General features: G+C 35.5%; 1 protein-coding gene across 1 annotated transcript in view; it reads right to left on the reverse strand.

Annotated features, from left to right (window-relative positions):
* The window catches only part of TTC27 (tetratricopeptide repeat domain 27), a 120,648-nt gene that overhangs the window by 92,774 nt on the left and 5,641 nt on the right, over positions 1-22,233 (reverse strand). The window contains exons 3-7 of the mRNA XM_027900836.1: positions 17,857-17,986; positions 11,450-11,590; positions 8,598-8,700; positions 5,902-6,066; positions 1,731-1,867 (exon numbers count right to left, since the gene is read on the reverse strand). Coding sequence (XP_027756637.1) covers positions 1,731-1,867; positions 5,902-6,066; positions 8,598-8,700; positions 11,450-11,590; positions 17,857-17,986 — 676 coding nt within the window. The remainder of the gene's footprint in view (positions 1-1,730; positions 1,868-5,901; positions 6,067-8,597; positions 8,701-11,449; positions 11,591-17,856; positions 17,987-22,233) is intronic.

Below are 22,233 nucleotides of genomic sequence, written 5' to 3' on the forward strand. Positions count from 1 at the left end.
AGAACTTCAAGATACAGCCAAGGCTGACAAATTTGAGATCAAATCTGGCAAAAGAAATGCTAGGATTGGCTTAATTACTGTTAATTACACTACACTGACAAACTACATTAATAAGTTGTACTTTGATACTTTAATTGGTAATTCAATGCACATATGAATTGAACAATTTACTTGGGGAAAATTGTTCTAATACCTGTGACAAAACACTCACATATTAATAAAACATCTGAACGTGAAATACCTCAGGTTTTCCTCAAATCAGCACACAGTTCTAACACAAGGTTTTCTAGAATTTGGTACAGTCAAGATGCGGAAATAAAAGGTTGTGATTTTTTTTTTTTCCCCCAGAAATAGACTGCGAGAACAAAAAGCCCAATTTTTTTTAATGGGGAGCCTCACTAACCTGTGATAGAATTCTATGACACAGCACTCAGCTTTGCACAAAACTCAACTCCCTCCCTGCAGCCAAAAACCCTCAACTGGTTTCTAGCACAACATTTTTACTTTTCCAAAAGAGCAGATATTCTTACTTTCTCTAGCGTTATTTTCAAGCTACATTCAGTAAAATTGTAGCAGATAACATAGCATAACTAACTTTTTTAAAGGTTCCAAACATCCCAGTTTTCTTTCTCAAACTCTCTGCTAAACTTACTTCAGAAGCTCTGTGTCTGTTCACTAAAAGGACATAGTACTTGACTAGCAAAACAGTTCATTCTTGGTTATATCTATAGCCTAAAAGAGTGTTGTGATATTTATCGAAATGATGTAATTAATTTGTTCCAAATTAAATTCCTATTAGAAGTAGACTACAAAGGCAAATTCTTCAAGAAGTGGTAACTGGAAAAAAAAACAGTCATAAAATACCGCAGTTAGGGATTCTGAGAACAATGCATCCTATCATCCAGTTCTAGGTAAGCTGTACTTGAAGTCTATAACTAAGTCAGCCTCCCCTGAGCTCTCACTATCCTAAAATGGGTTGTTATACATGGTTCTATCATGTTGTGACATAAGTGTAATCAATCTTTCAGCTTAGAAGTATTGTCAATTTTTTTGCTTAAGAGCCCCACTTGACCTGGTAGTCTATCAAGGCACTTTTTTTAATAAAGTCTTTCCAACTTAAAGTATAAACTTTGGACCATAATGCCTCAATTTATCTCTGGCTTCTTTAGAGAGGTGAAATAACTTTAAACCTCCCTACGAAGTAAAAATGTCATCCTAAAACAATTTAGTGGTTCTTGAGCAATTTATAATGGAAGTCATCATGCACACCCTTAAGATCAGTAGGACCCAGTCACGTAATTCACACCATAGGAATAACTTGACCAGTTTCTTATCTCTGCACTCTAACTGAATACATCTGTCAACCCAGAGGGATCTGGGCATTTCTGTGATGCCTTGCAAGCTATTTGGAAAATCTGCCTCTCACCTGTTTTCCCAGTTCCATTATTCTTAGTCACTAAAAATTAATACTTAAACTGTACAGGATCATATTTGCAAACATGCTTTTAGCTGAGTAGCCACATCTCTCTTGCAGATGTTCATATGTTGTTTTACCCCATGTCCTTTAATATTCGGCAAATTACTGCCCAACAGCTTCTCCACAAACTTACAGAAATCCCAAGTAAGTTTCTTTTAGACATGACACTCTTTTTTCACTTGCAGACAACCCAAGAAAAGCTTCAGAACATTTTCATTTTAAGAAATTAAAGCAATTCTTCTCAGATACATACTATTGTCAAGCTTTCTAGAGGTGTTGGAGCTGGACTTAGTTCACTGTGAGGAAGGATGAATTCATCTGTTCTTTGGACATCCAAAATAAGTTGTGCAACATATTTTTCTTGAAACCGTGTTCTCTTCCCCAAAGCACCTACAGAAAATACGTTTACATTAATGAACACTAAAAACCAGTAATCTGACAAGAAGGTTGCTCACAAAAAAAAACCGCAAAAAAAGAGAGAAATACATTGAGAATTAACCTATGAAATTTAGCAGTGGTTTAACTCTGCTTGATCTCTTTCAGCGAACTACAGATGTTGTCACTGCTAGCTAAGACACACAAAGAAATACATGTTACAAACATACCAACACAGCTATATAGGCCTTGTAAAGCCACTTTTAGCCTAATTCCTCATAACCCAGCATATTGAAAGCTTATAGTCATCAAGTTTCATCAGTTCCCTGCTTATTCCCAAGCACTAAACCAAAACCAATTTTTTCCATTTGACTGCTAAAAGTTAATGACTACATGGAGACATTTAGGCAAATGAAAATCCCATCATATCTTCCAGGCCATCATTTTAAATACTTCAAATCTTCACTTGGAGACTTGGGTCTTTGAAGAAGGATCACAGACATAACATTATCATAATATGGTACACAAGATACTATGGAAGTAATATTAGGAGTGAGTGGAACAGTAAACCAGTGAAGGTTGTATAATGAACTAATCAATATTCAGAGTGCACAATGTGAAATTCCCATATGTTGTTTCTTCAGTTCTTTACTGGACTCTATGACAATTTTTATTAGTTTTTAGGGAGGAACGTAATATTTAAAGCAAATTGTAAAGGAAATCATGTCTGTTCTTCCTCTGTTAGAAACTTGTTTGTGAAATACAATCAGAGAAATCAAAAAATAAGTTCAGAACCATAACTTATAATAACAGAATCCTAAATGGATTCAGAGCCGGAATGGAGTTAAAAATTACTCTCTAAAATTTGGAGGTTTGCTTGTTTTTTATCACTATGATACAATGCTCAGAGAGTGCAAACTGTGAAAGTCAAATAACAAAAATGGAAGAATGAGTGCTAAGCCACTGCTGCTTTTGCAGAACTAATTTAGATCAAGTAAAGTTCTTATTTTGATTATAATTTTGAAAAACTTCCAGTATATAAAATCTGTGAGGTGAAGATGATTGACTGCTCATGTGACAATGTCCTGAAGATGAGGCCATTGTCTGTAAGAATCACCTGGCAGAGGCACTGAAATAGCAATCACCCCCTTTTCTTCCTGAAAGTGAAAAGAGACTAGTAAAGAACTCAGAATTAAAACTGATTTCTCCTTTTCTGCCAGTTACTGCTTTTACTGGGAAAGCCCTATATTAAGACTTTATGAAGAAAAGAAAAACATTCTAAAAATATCACCTTGAAATCTGCAGAGAAGAGACACACAAAGAGAAATACTGGGTAATGATTCATACTGATTTCACACAGTAGCATTCCATGCTCAATTTTAATACTGCTTGAAAATCACTATGCTGTAATTAATTTCCTATTATGTCTTATTGCCTGAACAGCCAAATAAAACATTTGAAAAGTTACTCTGGTTACCAACAAAATTGCTTGCTACCACCTAGAAATTGTGATTTGTTTATGCTCTGATATGCAAACATCTTCCACCCCATTTTTTTAAGCTAAGAACTCCTTGCTCTTACAGGGACAAAACACTGTTTTTTATAATTTCCTATCACATGTCTAAGCTGAGGAAAAAACTGGATTAGTTTATACCAGCAAATATGGCAGTGCTGAAGGCCAGGTTGGATAAGGTCCTTGAGCAACCTGGTCTAGTGGGAGATGTCCCTGCCCATGGCAGCAGGGTTGGGACTAGATGATGTTCAAGTCCCTTCCACCCATGAACATTCTATGATTCTATGATATATTCTCACAAAAGAGAAGAAATCTACATAGAAACTTTACTTTCTGTTCCATATTAAAAGTTCCCAGAGGTGTATTACTGGGAATGAAAACACTAAGCAGACAATATGCAGATCTCAGAGTTCAGCATTATTAATCCTCCAGATCTATTACCATAAATTTATTTGGATTACTCCCCTTCAATTCATTAAATTTATATGCAAGAAGGATCACAGTGTTCTCTTCTACTGGAAATTGTTTTATGGAGTTATTGATGGTTATGACTCATTGTGAGGGATATAAGGATGCTTCGTAATAAATGATGGATACAGCATATATTTGCATTACGGGGACTTAAAGTACACAAACCAAGTATATGATTTATTGACACATTTCTAAAATAAGTTTGGAAAATACTGGTTGTGAAATCTCTGTTTAAGAACATATATGTTTTCATGGTGTAATAAAATATTCAACTAGTAGGGATTAAAACCATTAATGCATATAAACCTCTTAAAATCCTTTCCTAAAAAGGAAATTTCTTCCCCAAGCCTTAAAAATGTCTTTGCTAGACACTGAATTTTTACATTAAAGCAAAGTCTTTTTTGATGATGTAACATTCCTCCCATTTAGCCCAAACATGCATGTCAAATGAATTTGTCTAGAATGCCAACAATTCCCACATGCTCAGTTCAATTCATTTGCCTTCAGGTTAGACATCCCTCATAACTATTCTAATAGATTTATGAAGATAAACCACAGACCATTTAGGAGTTTCACAACATTTTTCCAAGATACTATATCACCACAACCTTTCTAGCATAACCTCTTGGTAAAGTACTAAAAAATATAAATAATTCCCCTGCATCCAATCTTTTTTTTTTTTTTTTCCTTCATGAGTTTTTCTTGAAGTTAGATTTAAGGAAATTATTAATCCAAAATCTAAAGATGTCCTTTAAAGGAAAAAAAAAATCCAACATGTAAGTTGAGGAATAGCAGTGAACGTCTCTGATCTCATTTGTTCTCAGTTCAGTAAATTTTTATAGCTTGAGTATCATCATAGGTATTGATGTTTTTAATAAAACCAAGAAGATGTTAGGTTAATTTTAAAGAAAACTACTTTGTAACACCAAATTGGTAGTACATGCCACACATGGAACACATGATGTGCTCAGTTCATTTTGCGTACAGGAAAAAAGGGTAAAATCAACTGAAACGTATAGAATTCCTTCAGATCTATGGAAGTTACTCCTGTGTTTTAAGTAGATACCACTGAATATAATCAATTCATAGTTATGCCAAAACACTATGCCAGAAGATTTTCATTATGGATCTTTCAAAGTAAACCTTTAAAGCCTTTGAATAAATGAGCATGGAGTTCCACAGAATTTGTTTGGCTTTGTGTTTACCTGGGGGTTTTTTTGTTTGTTTCTGTGTGTGTTTTGAATGTTGGGGTTTTTTTTTTTGTTGGTTCAGTTTTTTAATTAAAATATTAGAATTGACTCAGGGTATAAGCAGGGTTAGCTGCATCTCCAACCTAGACATGATAGAACAACAAGCCTTGTGACATTGAACTATGTCATGGGTAAGAAAGCTGCAAGTTTCAGTTCCTTACTGTTTTCCATCAATAAGTCTATAGAAAAAACTATATAAAGTTTATTTGCACTTCTACTCAGGCACCATTCTAAGTTCTCACACAGAAAAGCTGCACGTTATACAATTTTGATTACCTAGCAGGACCAGTTAGACCAAAAAATCCTGCATCTACACATGTAAGTTCAAGTGAAGTTGCAAGTGCAGCAATCTGATATGCCCAACTCCCAAGAACAGGTTCTGAAAGCATGACTATAAAGTTTCCATAGTGATTGAATCCTTGGGATTTCTGTTCATCAGAAATCTGATTCCTTTGGTTATTTCCTGTGATAACAACAGTCCTGGAAGACTTCTCCAAACAAACAGAACAAAAAATATTCATGATGACACCAGAGACAACTAGACTCAGAATTTGACATGAAACACTAGAAGGAAGGATTATGATACCACAACTGCTCAGACACCCATTCAGGGATGATATTGTAACTTGATGCCATATTTCTCTTCCAAGCAATGCTAATTCTTAGAATACAAATAAGACCTTCCTGATAAACATCATGTTTTTTCAAAATACAGTTACTTTTTTACTTGGATATGTCAAAAAAACCCTAACAATAAGCCACAGGTTAGTTTGGTCCAACCAACCATCCTCATAGACTGTACAAGCAAAACTTACCTGTGAGGTTAATCTGCAGCTTTGTTATGTCTTTAGCCATATTGAAACATTGTTTAGCTTTTTTATACTCATAGTAAAACAAAAATGTATAGGCACACTCAAGATGGAACTGAACTGCTAAGTGCCAGCTTTCACCACTTGTGAACAACGCTTCTGCTTCTGTCACTGCAAGTTAAAAAAAAGAGAAGAGATCAGAATGCAGTCCAGAAGAATGATATTTTCAAAATACATTTAAAATATCATGAGAGAAAGTCTGGGTTTTTTACACCTTCACACATTGAAAAATTCACTGACAGTGTGTTAAAGATACGTACGATTTAAAGCATCTTTCAAGTTTTATTATCTAAGGATTACTACTAGAATAAAGAAAAGTTCAATCTTGGCTTATATTTTACAGTAAAGCTGAATTGTAAATATCACTTTTTCAGAAAATAAACAACTGTAATTGCATTGGACCTGCTAAAGAACATAAGAACTCAGAATACAAAATATTGAGATAATATCTACCCCCTTAAGCAGTAGGCTTCAAATGTCAAACAGGAGACTGAGCACTGAAAGGGGGCTTAGGACTCTATGCATTTTCTGTTTAGTTGTTGTTGTTTGTGGAGTTTGTTTGGTTGGTTTTTAAATTACCGATTTGCTGAGTGTTAAAGATCATGTTTTCCATTTGAATGGGAGAAAATACTTTTGTAAACAGATCTGAAGTCTTTAGGAAAGATGACAATTATTCATCCAGAATAAAAGCACTTGTATTTCTAAGTCTATTTAAGTCCTATCAAAATACAGTAAGTAACAAGGGAATATTCCCATGGAGTAAAATACAGACCATTAAGTTTGAAAAAAATTCATGTCGATTATTCTTAAATGGAAGTGGGTTTTCTGCTTTGTACTTGATTTCTGTATTTTGTGACAATATTCAGGTAAGAATTCCACAACAGCTCACAGCATCACAGTACTTCAAAAGACTGGTATCCAATTCTAACACTGATGCTGTGTTACTTTATGGATGTCTAATTTTTCAAACAAGCTTTATTAATGCTGGAAAAAATCTTAGTATCTGAAAAAAATAATTTTATCAAGGATTTTTTAACATTTTTCTCTGACTTTCAAATTTAGAGATTGGCCATCAGCCCTAGCCTGAAGAGATTTTATTAATTAAACCCCCTAGATTTTAAGCACTTGTTAATCCTTAAAATATTTCAATTAATATAAAAAGCCACTAAGTCTGAACATAGCTTTCACACAACTTTTTTTATACAGCAAATAAGAGTTAGCATGGATAAATCCTGACTAGTAACAACTTTCTCCAAGACTGGATTTAAAGACTCTGTTTAAAGAACACAAATTAGTAATTTAAAAATATTATTTCAATGGTTTTCAACTAAAGGAGGATAAGGAATGCAGCAGGTTACAACTTAATCCTTAAAAAAAAAAAAAAAAAAAAACAGCCACTAGGATACAACTATTTTAAAACAAAGTCAGTGCAATTTTATCACTTTTACCACAAAGTCTATTTCAAACACATTACCTCAACACTGAAAAACTGTTGAAAGTTAATCTCAATCCTGCCCTGAATCGTACTGTCCCTGTCCCTGACAGAGATGTTAAACAGCCCCAGTCCCAATATTGACCTGAGAATTCATGACTGGTCTCCAGCTGGAAATTGAGGCCTTGACCCCAACTCTGAGTGTGACCATCCAGTCAATTCCTAATCCACTAAGCTGTCCACCCACCAAATCCACATCTCTTCAGTTTAGAGACAAGGTTGTTGTGCACAACAATCCAAATGCTTCGCACAAGTCCACGAAGGTGACGTCAGTTGTTCTTCCCTCATCCACCATCACTGTAACCCCATCACAGAAGGCCACCAAACTTGTCAGGTCTGATATGCCCTTAGTGAAGAAGCCATTTTGGCTGTCACTTATCACCTCATTGTCCATGTGCCTTAGTGTAGTTTCCAGAAGGATCTGCCCTGTGATCCTGCCTGGCACAGAGAGGAGACTGACCGGTCTGTAGTTCCCTGGTCTTCCTTATTTCCCTTTTTCCAATTACTGGGAATTTCACCAGACTGTCACAGCTTCTCAAAGATGATGGATAAGTGGTTTCTATCCACTTACATCCAGAGGTCCTGAGAGAACTGGTGGAGGATCTCATCAGGTGTCATGGACTCATGCATCTTAACAGATACATACACTGAATAATTCAATATATATCAATATACAATCAATATAATATATATATATATGACACAATTTAGTTTTAATGTTGCCTATTTTCTCTACATATCGTTCAGGAAGGTAACAAATCTCAAAACTTGGGTGGGTATAGAGAAAATAAAAGGAAGTTTATCACAACCATGAAGATATGAGAGAACAGTCTCTTTTTAAACCCCAACAAGTTCAATTAAATAAGAAATGAAATGTGTACAGAATGGTTTTAAGTGACCTTGCGATAAGTCAACAATGTTAAACACAGAGAAATGAAAAGGCATATTCTCGTTTTCACCTTAGAGGCTGACAAACATCTGCCATACAAGTCCATGTCAATTTAAGTTAATCTTACTCCCTCTCGACTCACTGCAGTTATATGTGTCTGATAAGTATCATGTTGTGAGAGTTAGGCCTACAAATTCCCCTCACTTGTGATATCTTACAAGTGATGCTGCAAGCCAATAAACCAACTAATTAGAAATATACCTTGTTTTATACAGGTCTGGGCAAGAGTAAATAGCTCAGGTGATCTCTCCTCTAACAATTGCTGGTGAATATTCACGCATCTTAGAGTCCACCAAGATAATGTCTGCAAGAAAATACAGATATTTCAAGTTAACAACAAGTAGAGAGCATTTTAAAAAAAAGGAAAAAAGTGGCTTTAAGATACAGATTTTGTAGTCTATTCAAGTCTAGTTCCTAAAAAAATACAAACCTGTCCAAAACAGCTTTTGTAAAAAGAGAGCACTGACCTAGCATAAAGATGAACTTATCCAGGCAGCTCTACAGTGCTCCAAGAGTTTGATGGGTTTTCCTCTGGTAATTTGTCTAACTGCTCTTTGAACCCTGCAAGTCTTTACCACCACCTGGTAAGAAACACTGTGAACAGCACATAAAAAAATACCTGTGTGCACTTATTTTGGAGCAGCCACTTGTTACTTTGATTTCATACCTCCTAATTCTTGTAACAGAAGACGACCAAAATAAAACCAAACCCCAGCTGCTTCTCACTTATCTTCTTTTGTGTCACATTGATGCACTTTTAGAGACAGCTATGATCTCACTCTTCAGCAATCTTTTTAGCCTGAAGAATCCTAAACTATTTAGTTACTGTTTGTAGGTAAACTGTTCTGATCATCCAGTGTTTCCCTTCTGTGTTCTGTTTAACCTTGTTTTTATTTCTTCAGGTGGAGGCATAAAGGAAACTGAGAAGTCAAAATAGGACCAGAATTGCTTGTGAGAACACCTTACAATCACTGTCAAAACTACTAATGTTTTTATGTGGAGCTTTAGAAGGGTAGATACGTTACTGAACTAAGCAATCATTCTATAGCAGGCAGAGCTGAATCACAACTCAGGAAATACCTGATTTTAGAAAGCTATGTACACAAAGCATAAGTTCCTCTGAGTCTCTTATCCCTCTCTCTAATTGCAACAGGTGAAAATACATAGGAAACTTAATTTTAATATTCCAGTCTCAAAACTATATGATTATAATCTATGAATGTAGAGCACACTTCTACAAAGGCTTTAATCATTACTACTAATTCTGCTGCTGTTAGCACACCTTTCCTTTTCTATGAAACAGATGTTTGTTCGCTTTAGAGGCACCTATCTTATGAACTTTTTACACAGGTATGCTTACACCAGACCAACCAAAGGGTTGTGCAGTATTCAAGCACAAACATCGAAACCAGTTACATGTAGCTAACTCTAATGTCCCTAGAAAGGAACAATCAAAAAGAATAATAGCATCTATTTCAAAAAGCAATGAAATGTGACTTTTGATATCAAGCTGGACAGAGTAAAAGCACACAGACAGACTTTGTAAAAAAGATCAAATCTCAACATTTCATCACTCATTTAGAAACCTAAAGGCAATTTAAGTTAGAAGATTCATATTACCTGAGTTTAGCTTTATACAATAAAGTATTAATTTTCCCACACAAATGAGTATCCAGTTTAATGATACAATTTCCTAAGGCCTTATACTTACCACTCAGCAATGTTAGAATCAGTGAGAATATATTTATAAAGTTTCAGATAAGCCAGCTGAGCTCTGTACAGTATTTATCAGCAATGTTTTTTGGGAGCCAAGGTGAGAATTTTCAGACTATTTTTAAGCATTTCATCTTCCATGCACAATAGAATTTTAAAATAACACAGGGCTTTATTAATGTGTTAGATAATATATTTTATCCTGCTTTCAATTTATTCACACTGATATTAAAGAAACAAATTATTAAGAGGCTGACTTTGAATCAAGTTGAACTGACAAGGAATGGCAAGCTTTAATTGCTACATTGACCTGCTGATCAAAGTAGTTTTTATCAGTTGTTACCTTTGAACTACCATCCAAACTTGATGTAGCCACAAGTAATTGAACCTCAACTGTATAGAATAAAGCCCCCCATTATGTCATTCTTAGCAGAGGCATCAAGGGAATTCTCTATATCAGGTACATTTTCTGTTTCCCTGACTGACCCAGTTGCTGAAATTCAACGGCACTCATCTGTGAATAACAGGGAAAACGATGGAAGAACTTGGCTTCCAGAAATGCAGTACAGCCAACATCTCCCACACAGTTTAATTCATCACTCATACTAAGACCCAGCTGGGAATGGATGTTGTCAGCCAAGCATAAAGAGGGACCATGTGGCATTTTGATCTCTCGCCAAATTCTGTTCAACTGGAATTCAATAAAGAGAAGTTGTTGCTGTTAGAATTCCCCCAGTTTCAGAGAGCCCTGCTACGAACCAGCCTGCTGCTGAACTACAAAGCAGGCAGAGACAAAAACCCTCTCAGAGGCGCTACACCATACATTCATGGTTTTAATGTGCATGCACAACAGAGATTTAAGGTAGCCTTTATGTGGATGACTGTAGAAGAGGTAGAGGACAACGACAAACAAAAGAGAGGACCTCCTTTCCACCTAGAACTCATGACTTATAATTCATATGGTAATGGTTCATAGTATCCCAAAGCTTGTTCAAAATGACTGATCATATGTAGGCTGCGCTAGAGGGCATTCACCCCCTGTCAGATAATATCACAAAGTATGTGTCTTAAGAAAGTTGCTTTCTATTAAATTTTCTCCAGCTAATGAAGGCACCTTTCTTCTCCTTTGGGGAAGACAGTGAGTAAATAGTTTATCTTTAAGAAAAAGATACCTGTGACTAATTGCAACCACTTTGTCCAAACTGTTTCTTAGACAGAAAAACCTCAGAGCTACAAACAAAAGAATGGAAGTTATACTGACTCAGTGAGGCACGAAGAAAAGAATGAGAACCAATTAATAAGTAGCAGGTAGTCATAATCATTCGTCACATATTTCATACCTGGAGAGATCCAAGTTTGTGTCTTGAATTCACGAGGATTATCCTGGCTAAAAGCAGCAAAATAGGATGAGAAGTCAAGGTATAGACTGATTCACCATCTAGAACCAGCATCTTCAGAATAGTTGCATGCAGCACTTTTGGCTGAAAGAAGAAGAAAAAAAAAATAGGACAAGTTTCAGGAAACTTAAGTTTATAAGCAAATAATGTAATATAGAATTAGGAAAAATAACTATTCATGTATTAAAGGAAAAAGTCTGCTCAAAACACTTACAAAAAAAAGCACTGTCTCGACATCTCAATCTTTCACCAAGTCATGGTGAATTCTGCGTTGTTTCTTGCTGTCTTAGTACACCACATCAACATGATCTGAAAGACACTGATTTCCTCCCACCTGAAATGCATATGTGATTTGGCCAGCTATCCCCAAAACACAATCCTCCCATGATCAAAGGAGAAAAGCTTCCAGTAAATCCATGCCGTTCAATTTGCAATCACAGAACTAAAACAATTTTATAATTAAATTAATCCTACAGCACTCAAATACACTGGATATTCCTGCAGCGATGTCAATATGTGTTTTCAACTTCTTTCCCCAGAGGGAGTTTCCTGTCAGAGTGACATCAAAGCAGCAATACTATAGCAATTCTTCCCTTTGTCCAATAAATAAAAACCCTTCCCTGCTTTGGATGCATTCCTATATGACATACTCTAGAGTAATTCTTTTTCTTAATGGGCTTGAGGTAGCTCTCCAGGGAGTCTGTCTCTCAGTGGTGATTGTCATCTGACAGCCACCTATTCTTCTCTCCTTTTTAATGCAATGAAAGCATTTGAGCTGTTTATCTTCAGGCTCAGGGGATGCCCGTTTATCAGTTTATTCCTGGTTCTCATATGGCAGGTTTCCTTGGCAAGCTAAAAAAGTAGCATTTTTGTCTTCAGATGGTATGAAAGGGGTAGGAAAAGGGAATAGAAGGGAAAGAGCAGAAGAGGTTAAAAGACAGCTTGCATTGAAGTCACTGGCCTGGGAAAGATTCTTAATCAGTCCACTCAACCAAGATAAAAGTTATTTGAATCACATTTCAGCTTTTTAAACTAAACAAATAATGTGATTCTTAAGTTATAGCAAACTCTTTTCAATACCTTTATCAACAAGTTACACTGAAGACAAAAGTTGTTAAGCCACATAATTCCCCTGGTTCACTTTTTAATAACAGAGTAATCTTTATGTTTATCCTGATTTACTAAGATTTTTTTCAGTTTGTATTAACATTGAAAAAACTTCTACTTTGCAGACAATGACTTGGGACTTTTTTTAGTCAAAGGGGGACTCTTGCAGAACATCACTGCAGTCACCTCAATCCCACTGTGGAAAACAGAATCTACAACAATCTGACAAGCCACTTGAGAATAAGGGAAAGAAACTGGCAAGTGGAAGTATACCAGATCTGTCCCACCTCTAGTGATTCACAAAGGAACAGCCTTATTAATATCTTTGATTTTCAGAGAGCAAAGTCATCCTCCAGTATTTCTGAAGATTAATTTTTCAAATACATACACACACACACCCATACACACTTACTAGGACATAAAACAATTTTCAGTTTAATGTAACATTTTCCCCATCTGCACCTTTTTGATTCTTTCTATAATCAAAGCAGACCACACTTAAAATAGTCAGTGGGAAAGCAAAGAAGACAAAAGCTTTGTTATAGAACCATTTTCAAAAACAGCCTTGCAATGCCATAGTTATCTATACTTGCCTAAGCAGTGTAGCAACAAATTAATCTCAAATTCACATTTCAAGTCCTTTCACTGCAAAACCCAGTGCTGCTAATGTAACATTACAAAGAATGTAATGAGGGAGAGAGAAGGGAAAGATGATAACATGTCACAGCATTGACAATAAGCCAACAAGTCTCAGAGCCAAAGAACTGCTATCTTCTATTTTAATAAATCCATGTTCTTTTCCATGAAACAAATCCCATACAGAAAAGCAGACATCCTTTACCTTTAGTTGAAAAAGTCTAAACCAACATTTATCCTTCTATCTTATGCTCTGAGACAGCAATATCAGTGTGGAATTCACTGCCCTGAGGTGGTCTTTAAGATGAGAGAACAGCTATAAGTAAGAGGTAGATATTTAAGGCTTCAAGGACTGAATAGTTAAGAATCAAAATCCACAAAAATCTCTAAAACAGTGGTTAAGAGTAAAACAAAATTTTGAGCATGTTTGTTGTGTTTGAATAGATAAATTATCAATGAGTTGAACCTATTGCGTAGCTCAAAAATTTCACACATCTCCACAGCACAAGACTTACTATTATGATATTTCATCAAACTTGCCCTCAAAACATGTAATTATTTTATTCAGGAATAATTTTCTTAGAGCACAGAACCATAGATTAGATAATTACTTTATGAATACATGCAGAGAAATCTCTGAGGTGGTCATCCAGTTTCTGTCGGCCCTGCAGGTGGTTCTGTTCAACCACTTATTGACTGAATAACACAAATAAGACCAGCTAACTCTAATTACATATTCCCTATAAGGGTGACTCTGCTCCATTTTTAAGAGAGTATTTTCCAAATGATGTATTAGGAATGCCCCTTCTTTTCTATATTCATAGCAAGGGAATGTAGGACAAGACTGTTGGTTACTTTAGCCTCCATATTTTGCCTTTATCATCCAATCTTACATTCCTCACAAGAGGGAGAAATCTGCAAAATCTTCAACGTCCACATCTTACCGGTCCCAGGTATTCAAACAACACAGCATTTCTTTGGGATCAGACTGGAAGCTACAAAAAGTCCATCAGGAGCTGTTGATATATGTTGTTGGGGGATTCCTACCAGTTATTTACACGTTTTTATCAATTAACACATTGAGATCTTCTTCCAGATGTAGCTTCTCATTACCAGCTCTATTGTACTTGTGAATATGAAATCAGACAACAAACAAAGCAGCTTGTCCTCACAACATCCTTAAAGTCATCAGTGGTCTTAATTAGTACTACTACTACCCAGTGGTATCCAGTTCATCTACTGAAAATACTAAACTCAACTGTATGAGCCAATATGCAGAAACTCTGAAACTTAAGGCAGGAGACAGTGACAGTTCTTGTAAGACACAAGGAGCCCTTTACTATAAGCCACTTATTATAAGCACTTAGGTCACTAATAATATTTTAATACAACACCAGCAAGTTTAAGGCCAGAAATACTAATCCATTTTAACGAAAATTCAGTACTTTTAAAGTCATCCTTTAACGCAATTCACTCATTAAAAAACCTCAGCATAGACTATCAGTCAGACTATTAACTGGTGTGGTAAAGTCTCACACTTCTTACAGAATACTGAAATACACCTGATGATTAAAATGCAACTTCTATGCGTGGACTCCAAAAATCACAAGCCAGCTCTGCTGGACATAAAAAGGAATTCTAATAGAGCACATGACTGTAATCATAATTTCAAGAGAAGGCTGAACTCAATTTGAAGAAAGGGAAATAATATACACATACTCATGAATATTGTTCATGGAAGACATCCAAGAGACCCCCACCAACAACTCATCTAAGAGAGGCTATTTTATTTGTTCTTCACTGAAATTAGTTATAGTCTCATGCAGTCTTACTGTACTCATAAGAAAGAAAGTTATCTGGGAGCAGAAATAAAACCAAGATTAATCCAATAAAGTGTTCTGAAAATAAGAATAACAGTTTTTAAAATATTCCTGAAATAAATGAGGCATCGTAGGGCTGAAATTAGTGACATTACTTAGAGCAAGCTAAAAGAAACACAAAGACCTAATATTTTAACCTTGACGTGGGAACAGATCACTTTAGTTTGAAAACCTGAAAAATGGAACGTCTGTTTAAAAATGGATTGTATCAGTCTTGATGACAGAATATGGAAGCTTACAACAGATGGAGAAAGTTACAGTTCTATTTTTAACCCACTTCTTCTGAATATCTGTGTATGCAAGAGAAGAAAGCTGGATTAATGGAAACGCAAAAATGTCAGTTTATTGAGATGTTCGTTTTTACAATGTTTATATACTAAGAATCCTCGGAATGAAAAGTAAGTATATAAAGATACAACATAATTCAAAAGCCTTTGAATTAAGACATTTAACAACGAAGAGACTCTCTGATATTATATTGTAGCACATAAGTACTTAGTGCTCTTGGAAAAAAAGAACAACAAAACACTAAAGTGTCAGAAGAAGATAATACAGATAGCAGTAATACAAATAAAGGAAAACTTCTGCCTGAATGCCCAAATAGCTAAACCTTGAAGCAATATCTAGGTCTGATGAAGTACTCCTTAGAAAGTATGTTCAAGTCTGCTTTCCTCTATAATCTCTTGCCAATTTAGTTTCTGCAATACCACCACTGCATAAGCAAATGTTTTTCAACACATTACATTCACAGCCACAGCAGAAGTATAAGAGAAACTAAACAGGAGATCATGTACTCCCTTATTCAACAGGGAATTAGTATCTCATTCTTCCACTAAGACAGATAATAAATAAAATTTCCTGGAAAAAGGCTTTGGGGTGACCTAATTGCAGTCTTCCACTACCTGAAGCCTATAAGAAAGACAGAAAGGGCCTTTTCACAAGGGCATGTGGGGACAGGACAAGGGGGAATGGTTTCAAACTGACAGTAGGTTTAGATTAGATATTAGCAAGGAATTTCACTGTGAGAGTGGTGAGACAGTAGAACAGGCTGCTCAGAGAAGTTGTGGATGCCCCATCCCTGGAACTGCTCAAGGCCAGGTTGGATGGGGCTTTGAGCAACCTGGTCTATTGGAAGGTATCCCTGCCCATGGCAGGAGGGTTGGAACTGGATGATCTTACAGGTCCCTTCCCACCCAAACCATTCCATGATTCTGGGAAGTGGTTAACAGAAATTATGAACACTGTGTTTTTAGAGGGCTGTGAGCTGTGTCAGCCACGGCAATCCCATGAGCATTACCTTGGGCTGCTGCCTCTGTGTTAGACTGCAGCCTGTGCATACACACTAACACAGAATATTGAGTTCTTCAGTAAACAGAAACCACAACTTTAAAGAATATTTAAATATTATAATATTAAATATTATAAACAAATTATAAGGGGAATGAATGAAATTAGGCTTTATTACTATACATAAAGGCAAACTGAATTCCTTTTCCCCTCAGAGGGGAAAAATTTCTGCTAACTCATTTCACACCCTAGAAGATTTAGTACATTTGGTTTCCACTGTTACTTATTTAGTCATCAAAAGATAAGATTTGAATTTCTGGTATCAAAAATCAAGGGAAAAATAAACCTATCTATACACTGTGTCAGCTCTAAAAGCTCTAAACAAAGTGATAAACATCTATTAAAAAAAAAACAAGCAGTGCTGTATCTGAATTAGTTATTTAGAAATACAACTCTGCAAATGAACCCAAGGCAGGACGTTATGAATTATGGAAAACACATCACAATAAGGCAACAGAGCCAACAGCTTTATGTGAAACTTTTCATATACTCAAACATCCCTTCATTTCACAGTTCACAGGATTTACATCGCTCATGGTCCTTACTTTATTCATAGTGAAATTCTAAATTCAAACTCATGCACAGATTTAGCATTAGCAGACTACTGATATGTTCTTTTCTGAGACACTGCAGTAATCAATATTTTACCACAGTCCTAATCCCAAAAGAAAAAAATCAAGAATCTGCTCTGAACCACAGGTGAGGAGATTGACAAGATGGACTATGGTACTGCCATGAGAAACAAAACACACGTCACTAAAGAAAGTTAGGGTGTTTAGTAGTTACCTACATGAAACAGTGCTCAAATAAATAAAACTGACAGTCCTCAGTTTCATCTCCTACATATCCTTTCGCTTCCAAAGCTCTATCTGAATTAGCATTTTTGTATTAATACTACCACAATTCACTTGGCATTCAAAAGCCTTACAGGATACTGAACATTCAAATCTACTGCTCCCTTAGTATCCGCCAAATACTCTGCTATTTGCAAGATATGCAGCTTCTACCTTTCCCTAAGGAGGGGAAATTTCTATGCCATTTATAAACATCTTTCTTTGATTCAGCTAAGAGCATATCCCAAAATATACACATAAGAAGTTCACTGACTGCAAATGCCCTTCGAGTAAACACTCACCTATAATAAGCTAACTTCCCCATCCAAACACAACATTTACAGCAGGAAATACTTTAAGTAAAGAAAAACAGTAACAACTTTTAGGTCACTGCTGATAAAACTGAAGATGCTTGCAGTAGCAACCAATAGGATAGATTAAGGCAACTCATTCTAGAACCTTGTCTTGCAGATGTGCCATCTCTGGTTATGGCTATATGTGAAAAGCAGTGACAATATAAGGATAGCTTATTAAAATCCATATATACCTCACAGAATTTCTGTAATAATGGAGGTGGCAAAAAATCCTGAAGATTTAACTGAACAGGAGGCCCAGTCCAATTGCTTTGAACAAAGAGCTGCAAACTGCCCACACCAAGTAGAAACATCAGCCTCTGCCTGCAATATAGATAAGAACAGCAATTAGCAACACATTACATTTTTATTTAAGGCTACAAGACTAATTCAAAACACTTAGCCTCAAAAAAAAAAAAAAAAAAAAAATCACTCCCCTGTCAGGAAAATACGATTAATGAATACTATTCAAGAATGCACATAGGAAACTAAAAGGCTTGGAAATATGTTTGGTTTATAACAGTTGTAATTAATGACAATGTTTCAAAACTTAAGGCTGCACATAAATATCAGAGATCATAAGATTAGAAAAGGATGCAGATAATCCAATATTTCCCTGTTGCATGGTTGTCATATTTTCTGTTTATACATCTAAATTTCAGCTTTTTAAGATAAAAGATGCTGCATTATCCAAAAGAGCAAGTTTATTTTTGTTTTTACACAGCTGTTTATTTTCACTCCCTCTGATAAAAAAAATTACATGAGCATTGAAACAGTTCAAAACTACCAGCTCCAAGTGGGTTCAGATACTTTGGTAACTAATATTATCTCATTCAATCATGCTTTTTAATTTAAATAATAGTAATTTATTGAAAGATGAAATTATTAGACTTTGTTTCACTTCTGAAACAAGGTATTGTAACATTTTCTTTATTTACACAATTAAGCTCATCTTACATTATTATATTATTTCTTTATGCACAGACAGTAACAAATAATCTATGTGGTCTGCAGAAGGCAGGGCACAAGCTCTCAGAATTTAATGGGTGATTTACCAGGTGTAAACTGTTAAGATTTATATAAACTTCTGCTTTGTCTTACAATAAGGTTTTAAGTCATTAAGGCATAATAAGGTCATGTGCCAACAAGGGCACACTATCACATATAGAACATGCCTGCTAATTACAAAAAATTAGCAGTTTACTTGTGCTGGTTTGATATAGACACTGGTATGTTAAGGAGCATAAATTAACTAGAAAAATGGTCCTTTTTTTTTTTCTCTTAAAACAGGAAATTAAATATGCAAGAGTCCTCCAATTGAAACAAAAGGATAAAGTGTTATACAACCCCTTAAAAGCCAAAGCAAAATAGAAAAGCCACACACAAAAAAGCAGCTGGTGGGCAAAAATGTAACAAAAGATGTAGAACAATAAGAAACCAGGGGTGGGGAACATTTAATTGAAAATTGAATAATAATAAAAAAAACCATACTCTTCAGAGGAGTTAAGAACAAGGACTGGCATAAAGAATTCTCGTCCAACAAGACAGTAACATTTACTTGCTGTCATTATTCAGCCAGTAACTACCTCCTAGGAAATACTATTTGAATACATATCTGAGATTACTGTTAAACTTCCAAACAACTCGAGAACACAAATCACTAACAATTATTGCACACTAAATTATTACCATTCCACACAAAACATCCACATTGGCATATATTTTCTACTTTTCCTCCCAAGATAAATTATTCTCCAAAGCTTCTGAAAGGTAACATACAGAATAATCAACTCTCTGCACTGTGATTTGACACATCACCTAATTCAGTCTTTCAAAGAGTCATTTTCATTGTTTTATCATTTATACTATTTCTACTAATAACATTTTATTTCATTATTTTAACATTACTGATACCTATCCAGAAAGCAAACTTGCCTGAAGTCTTGGCACAGTTTTATCCATGCAGAACACCTCTGGAACAACTGATAACCAAATCCATTACTTTGGCTGGGATACTGTTTTTCCACAGTTTAATTTATCATCAATTTTTTCCACCCTCCCCATTCTCAGATTCATGACCAACTTCCAGTCTCCTTACCATGCACTCTTTATCAGAAAGTGACTTTCAAACTAATCCCTGCAAATGCTAACCTCCCTTGCCTATGCCCTATTTTTTTTCCAAGGAAAAATATCATTCCATCTTCCTGACTGCCCTTCACACTTTCAATGCAAACCTGCAGAGGTTCACCTCTCAAAGGCTGCCTGAAAACTGCTCTTCTGTGCTGTCTGAAAGCCAACAGAGGGTCTGTTGCTCATGTCTCCCTTAGTATGGTGATCTACACAGCTGAATTTATTTTGTATTTATCCTTGGACACGTCTGTATGTACATATCTTGTTCTACCTATATGTGAATGGGGGGTTTGCTGCCTTTTGTTAGCAGTTTACATCACATCCAGTACAATTGTTCTCCATGATGCAAAATCAGATGCTTACATACACTCCACTCTAACACTCATACTGCTGTATCAAATCTTTCTGAAATTCAAAGAACAACAGCGCATCTGTATTTGAAAAAATAATGGATTTGCACATAACACTAGAGTTACAAACAAAATAAGAGTGAGAAAATATTCAATAGCCCCACTATGCTTAAGATGTGATTAGGTTACGGGTTTTGCTTTGCTTTTTAGCGCAGCTAGAAATTATAGAAGTCAAAGTAAACTTAAAGAATTAATTGTTATTTTTTTCAATTCATGTATATCAAAGCAAGCTGCTGGAGAAACAGCAAGAATTTCTTCATTCTTGTTTTTCATGACACCGGTTACCCAACCATCAGATGCACCAAGAAAAATACCAGCAATACCATTCAGAATTCGGGTTGGGAAATCATAACAAACTTTATTGTATGGATTTCTTTTGCAAAGTTTGGTACTCATTTATATGTTGAACAAGGTAAAAGAATACACAGTCAATAAAAAACAGTGTTAGCGTTCCTTTAGGTTTTGTAACCAAACACAAGAGACTTTCAAGCTGTTTTGCAACAAGCTCTCTGAAGACAATCTCTTTCTTCATTGTGTCCTGCACACTATTTTCATCCAGTCTTTAGAATCAAATTATAGGCCAGGCAATGAAAGTATCTCCTTCACATGGAGCTCAGGAGAAAAAAAAAAAACAAAAACAAAAACAAACAAACAAAAAAAAGAGCATTCCTCCTCTACGTGGGCAACACATCTTATTGCTTCATCCTCTACAACTTCCTGATTTAAAATACAGCTATGAAGCTACAGTTTCTGTAGAAGATAACTGTTAACCATTGAAGTGAGTAGCAATAGCAGGAAAAAAGTAAAAGAAAAAATCTCCCATTCAATATATTTATTGTAAGGAATGCTTCATTTTTAAGCTGCAAAGGTTAAAAGTGCCATAGTGAAAACATGTCTGGGGTTGGGGAAGGAGGCAACCAGTTAAAACAACAGAAAAAAGTTGCAGCAAATTTTAAAATGCTGCTAAATCATTTTCCTTACAGAAGCATGGATTTGAAAGTGGAAAAAGTTACAGGCTATATTCAAAGAAACTACAATCTAGATCCAAATTTCGAGCTGTTTTGCCCTCAAGCTGTTCAGTTTTAGCTTCAGAAAATGAACTCCTTAAGAGTTCTTTTAACAATATTAGAAAACCATACTTTGTACTGTGTTTATATTGTGCTAAAAGAATACGATTAACATAATCCAACTTTCTGTTTCTGATTCAATTCAACTCCCATTGAGTTCTTAAATCTCCAGAATTAGAACTTTCAGTTCAGGGAAAAATATCATCTATTTTCCTTTATCCCATCTACAGAAAGTCACAAGAAAACCACATCTTACTGAATTTTCTGGGCTAGAACTTAAGAGGTTTGCTGCACTCCTTTGAATCACTCAGTGGAAAAAGAACATGACATTTTACACATTAAAAAAATAGACAAAAAAGTTTCGCCATAGGCCATGCAAGGGCAGGATGCAAAAGTTACACTTGTTCCTTCCATAAGACAGGACATAGGGCCTGCAGGTGGGAAAAATAATAATGTAACACATTTTAACCCACAAAGTCATCAGAGACAAACACAGTACAGACTTCAGTGGTGTAAGCAGTGTCTACATAAAATAGTAAGTTATCTGTCTTTCAGATAAATAACTTCAGTTGAAGTTTTTCTATCAAGAGAAAGTTACAACTTACTTCTGCACCCAAAGCTTCTTATATTATTATTAACGGAGCTTGAAAAATTCACTTGACTGCTACAGACAAAAATGTTTCTGGCAGATGCTGATACGTTTTGAAAACTACACGCTTTCATTCTGAATAAAACTTCAGGCTGTAATTTTGAGCAGAAAACCCCCTGCTTCTGAGAAGCTAAATATTGCAGATCTGCCTCCATATCTTCTGGCAAGGGGGCTTCTGATGCTGCCTAGAGTTGCAGAACAAACTCAAAAAACTTCAAAGACCAAGGAGCTGAAGGAGGAGCACCCAAAGAAAAAATTCCTTTGCTGTCTGCAATAGGTGTACACTATGACAGAACACATAAAAAGTTTTCATGA

This window comes from Empidonax traillii, unplaced genomic scaffold (assembly GCF_003031625.1).
Source record: "Empidonax traillii isolate 1590-97213 ecotype Southwest subspecies unplaced genomic scaffold, ASM303162v1 scaffold753:size306327, whole genome shotgun sequence".
Lineage (NCBI taxonomy): Eukaryota > Metazoa > Chordata > Aves > Passeriformes > Tyrannidae > Empidonax > Empidonax traillii.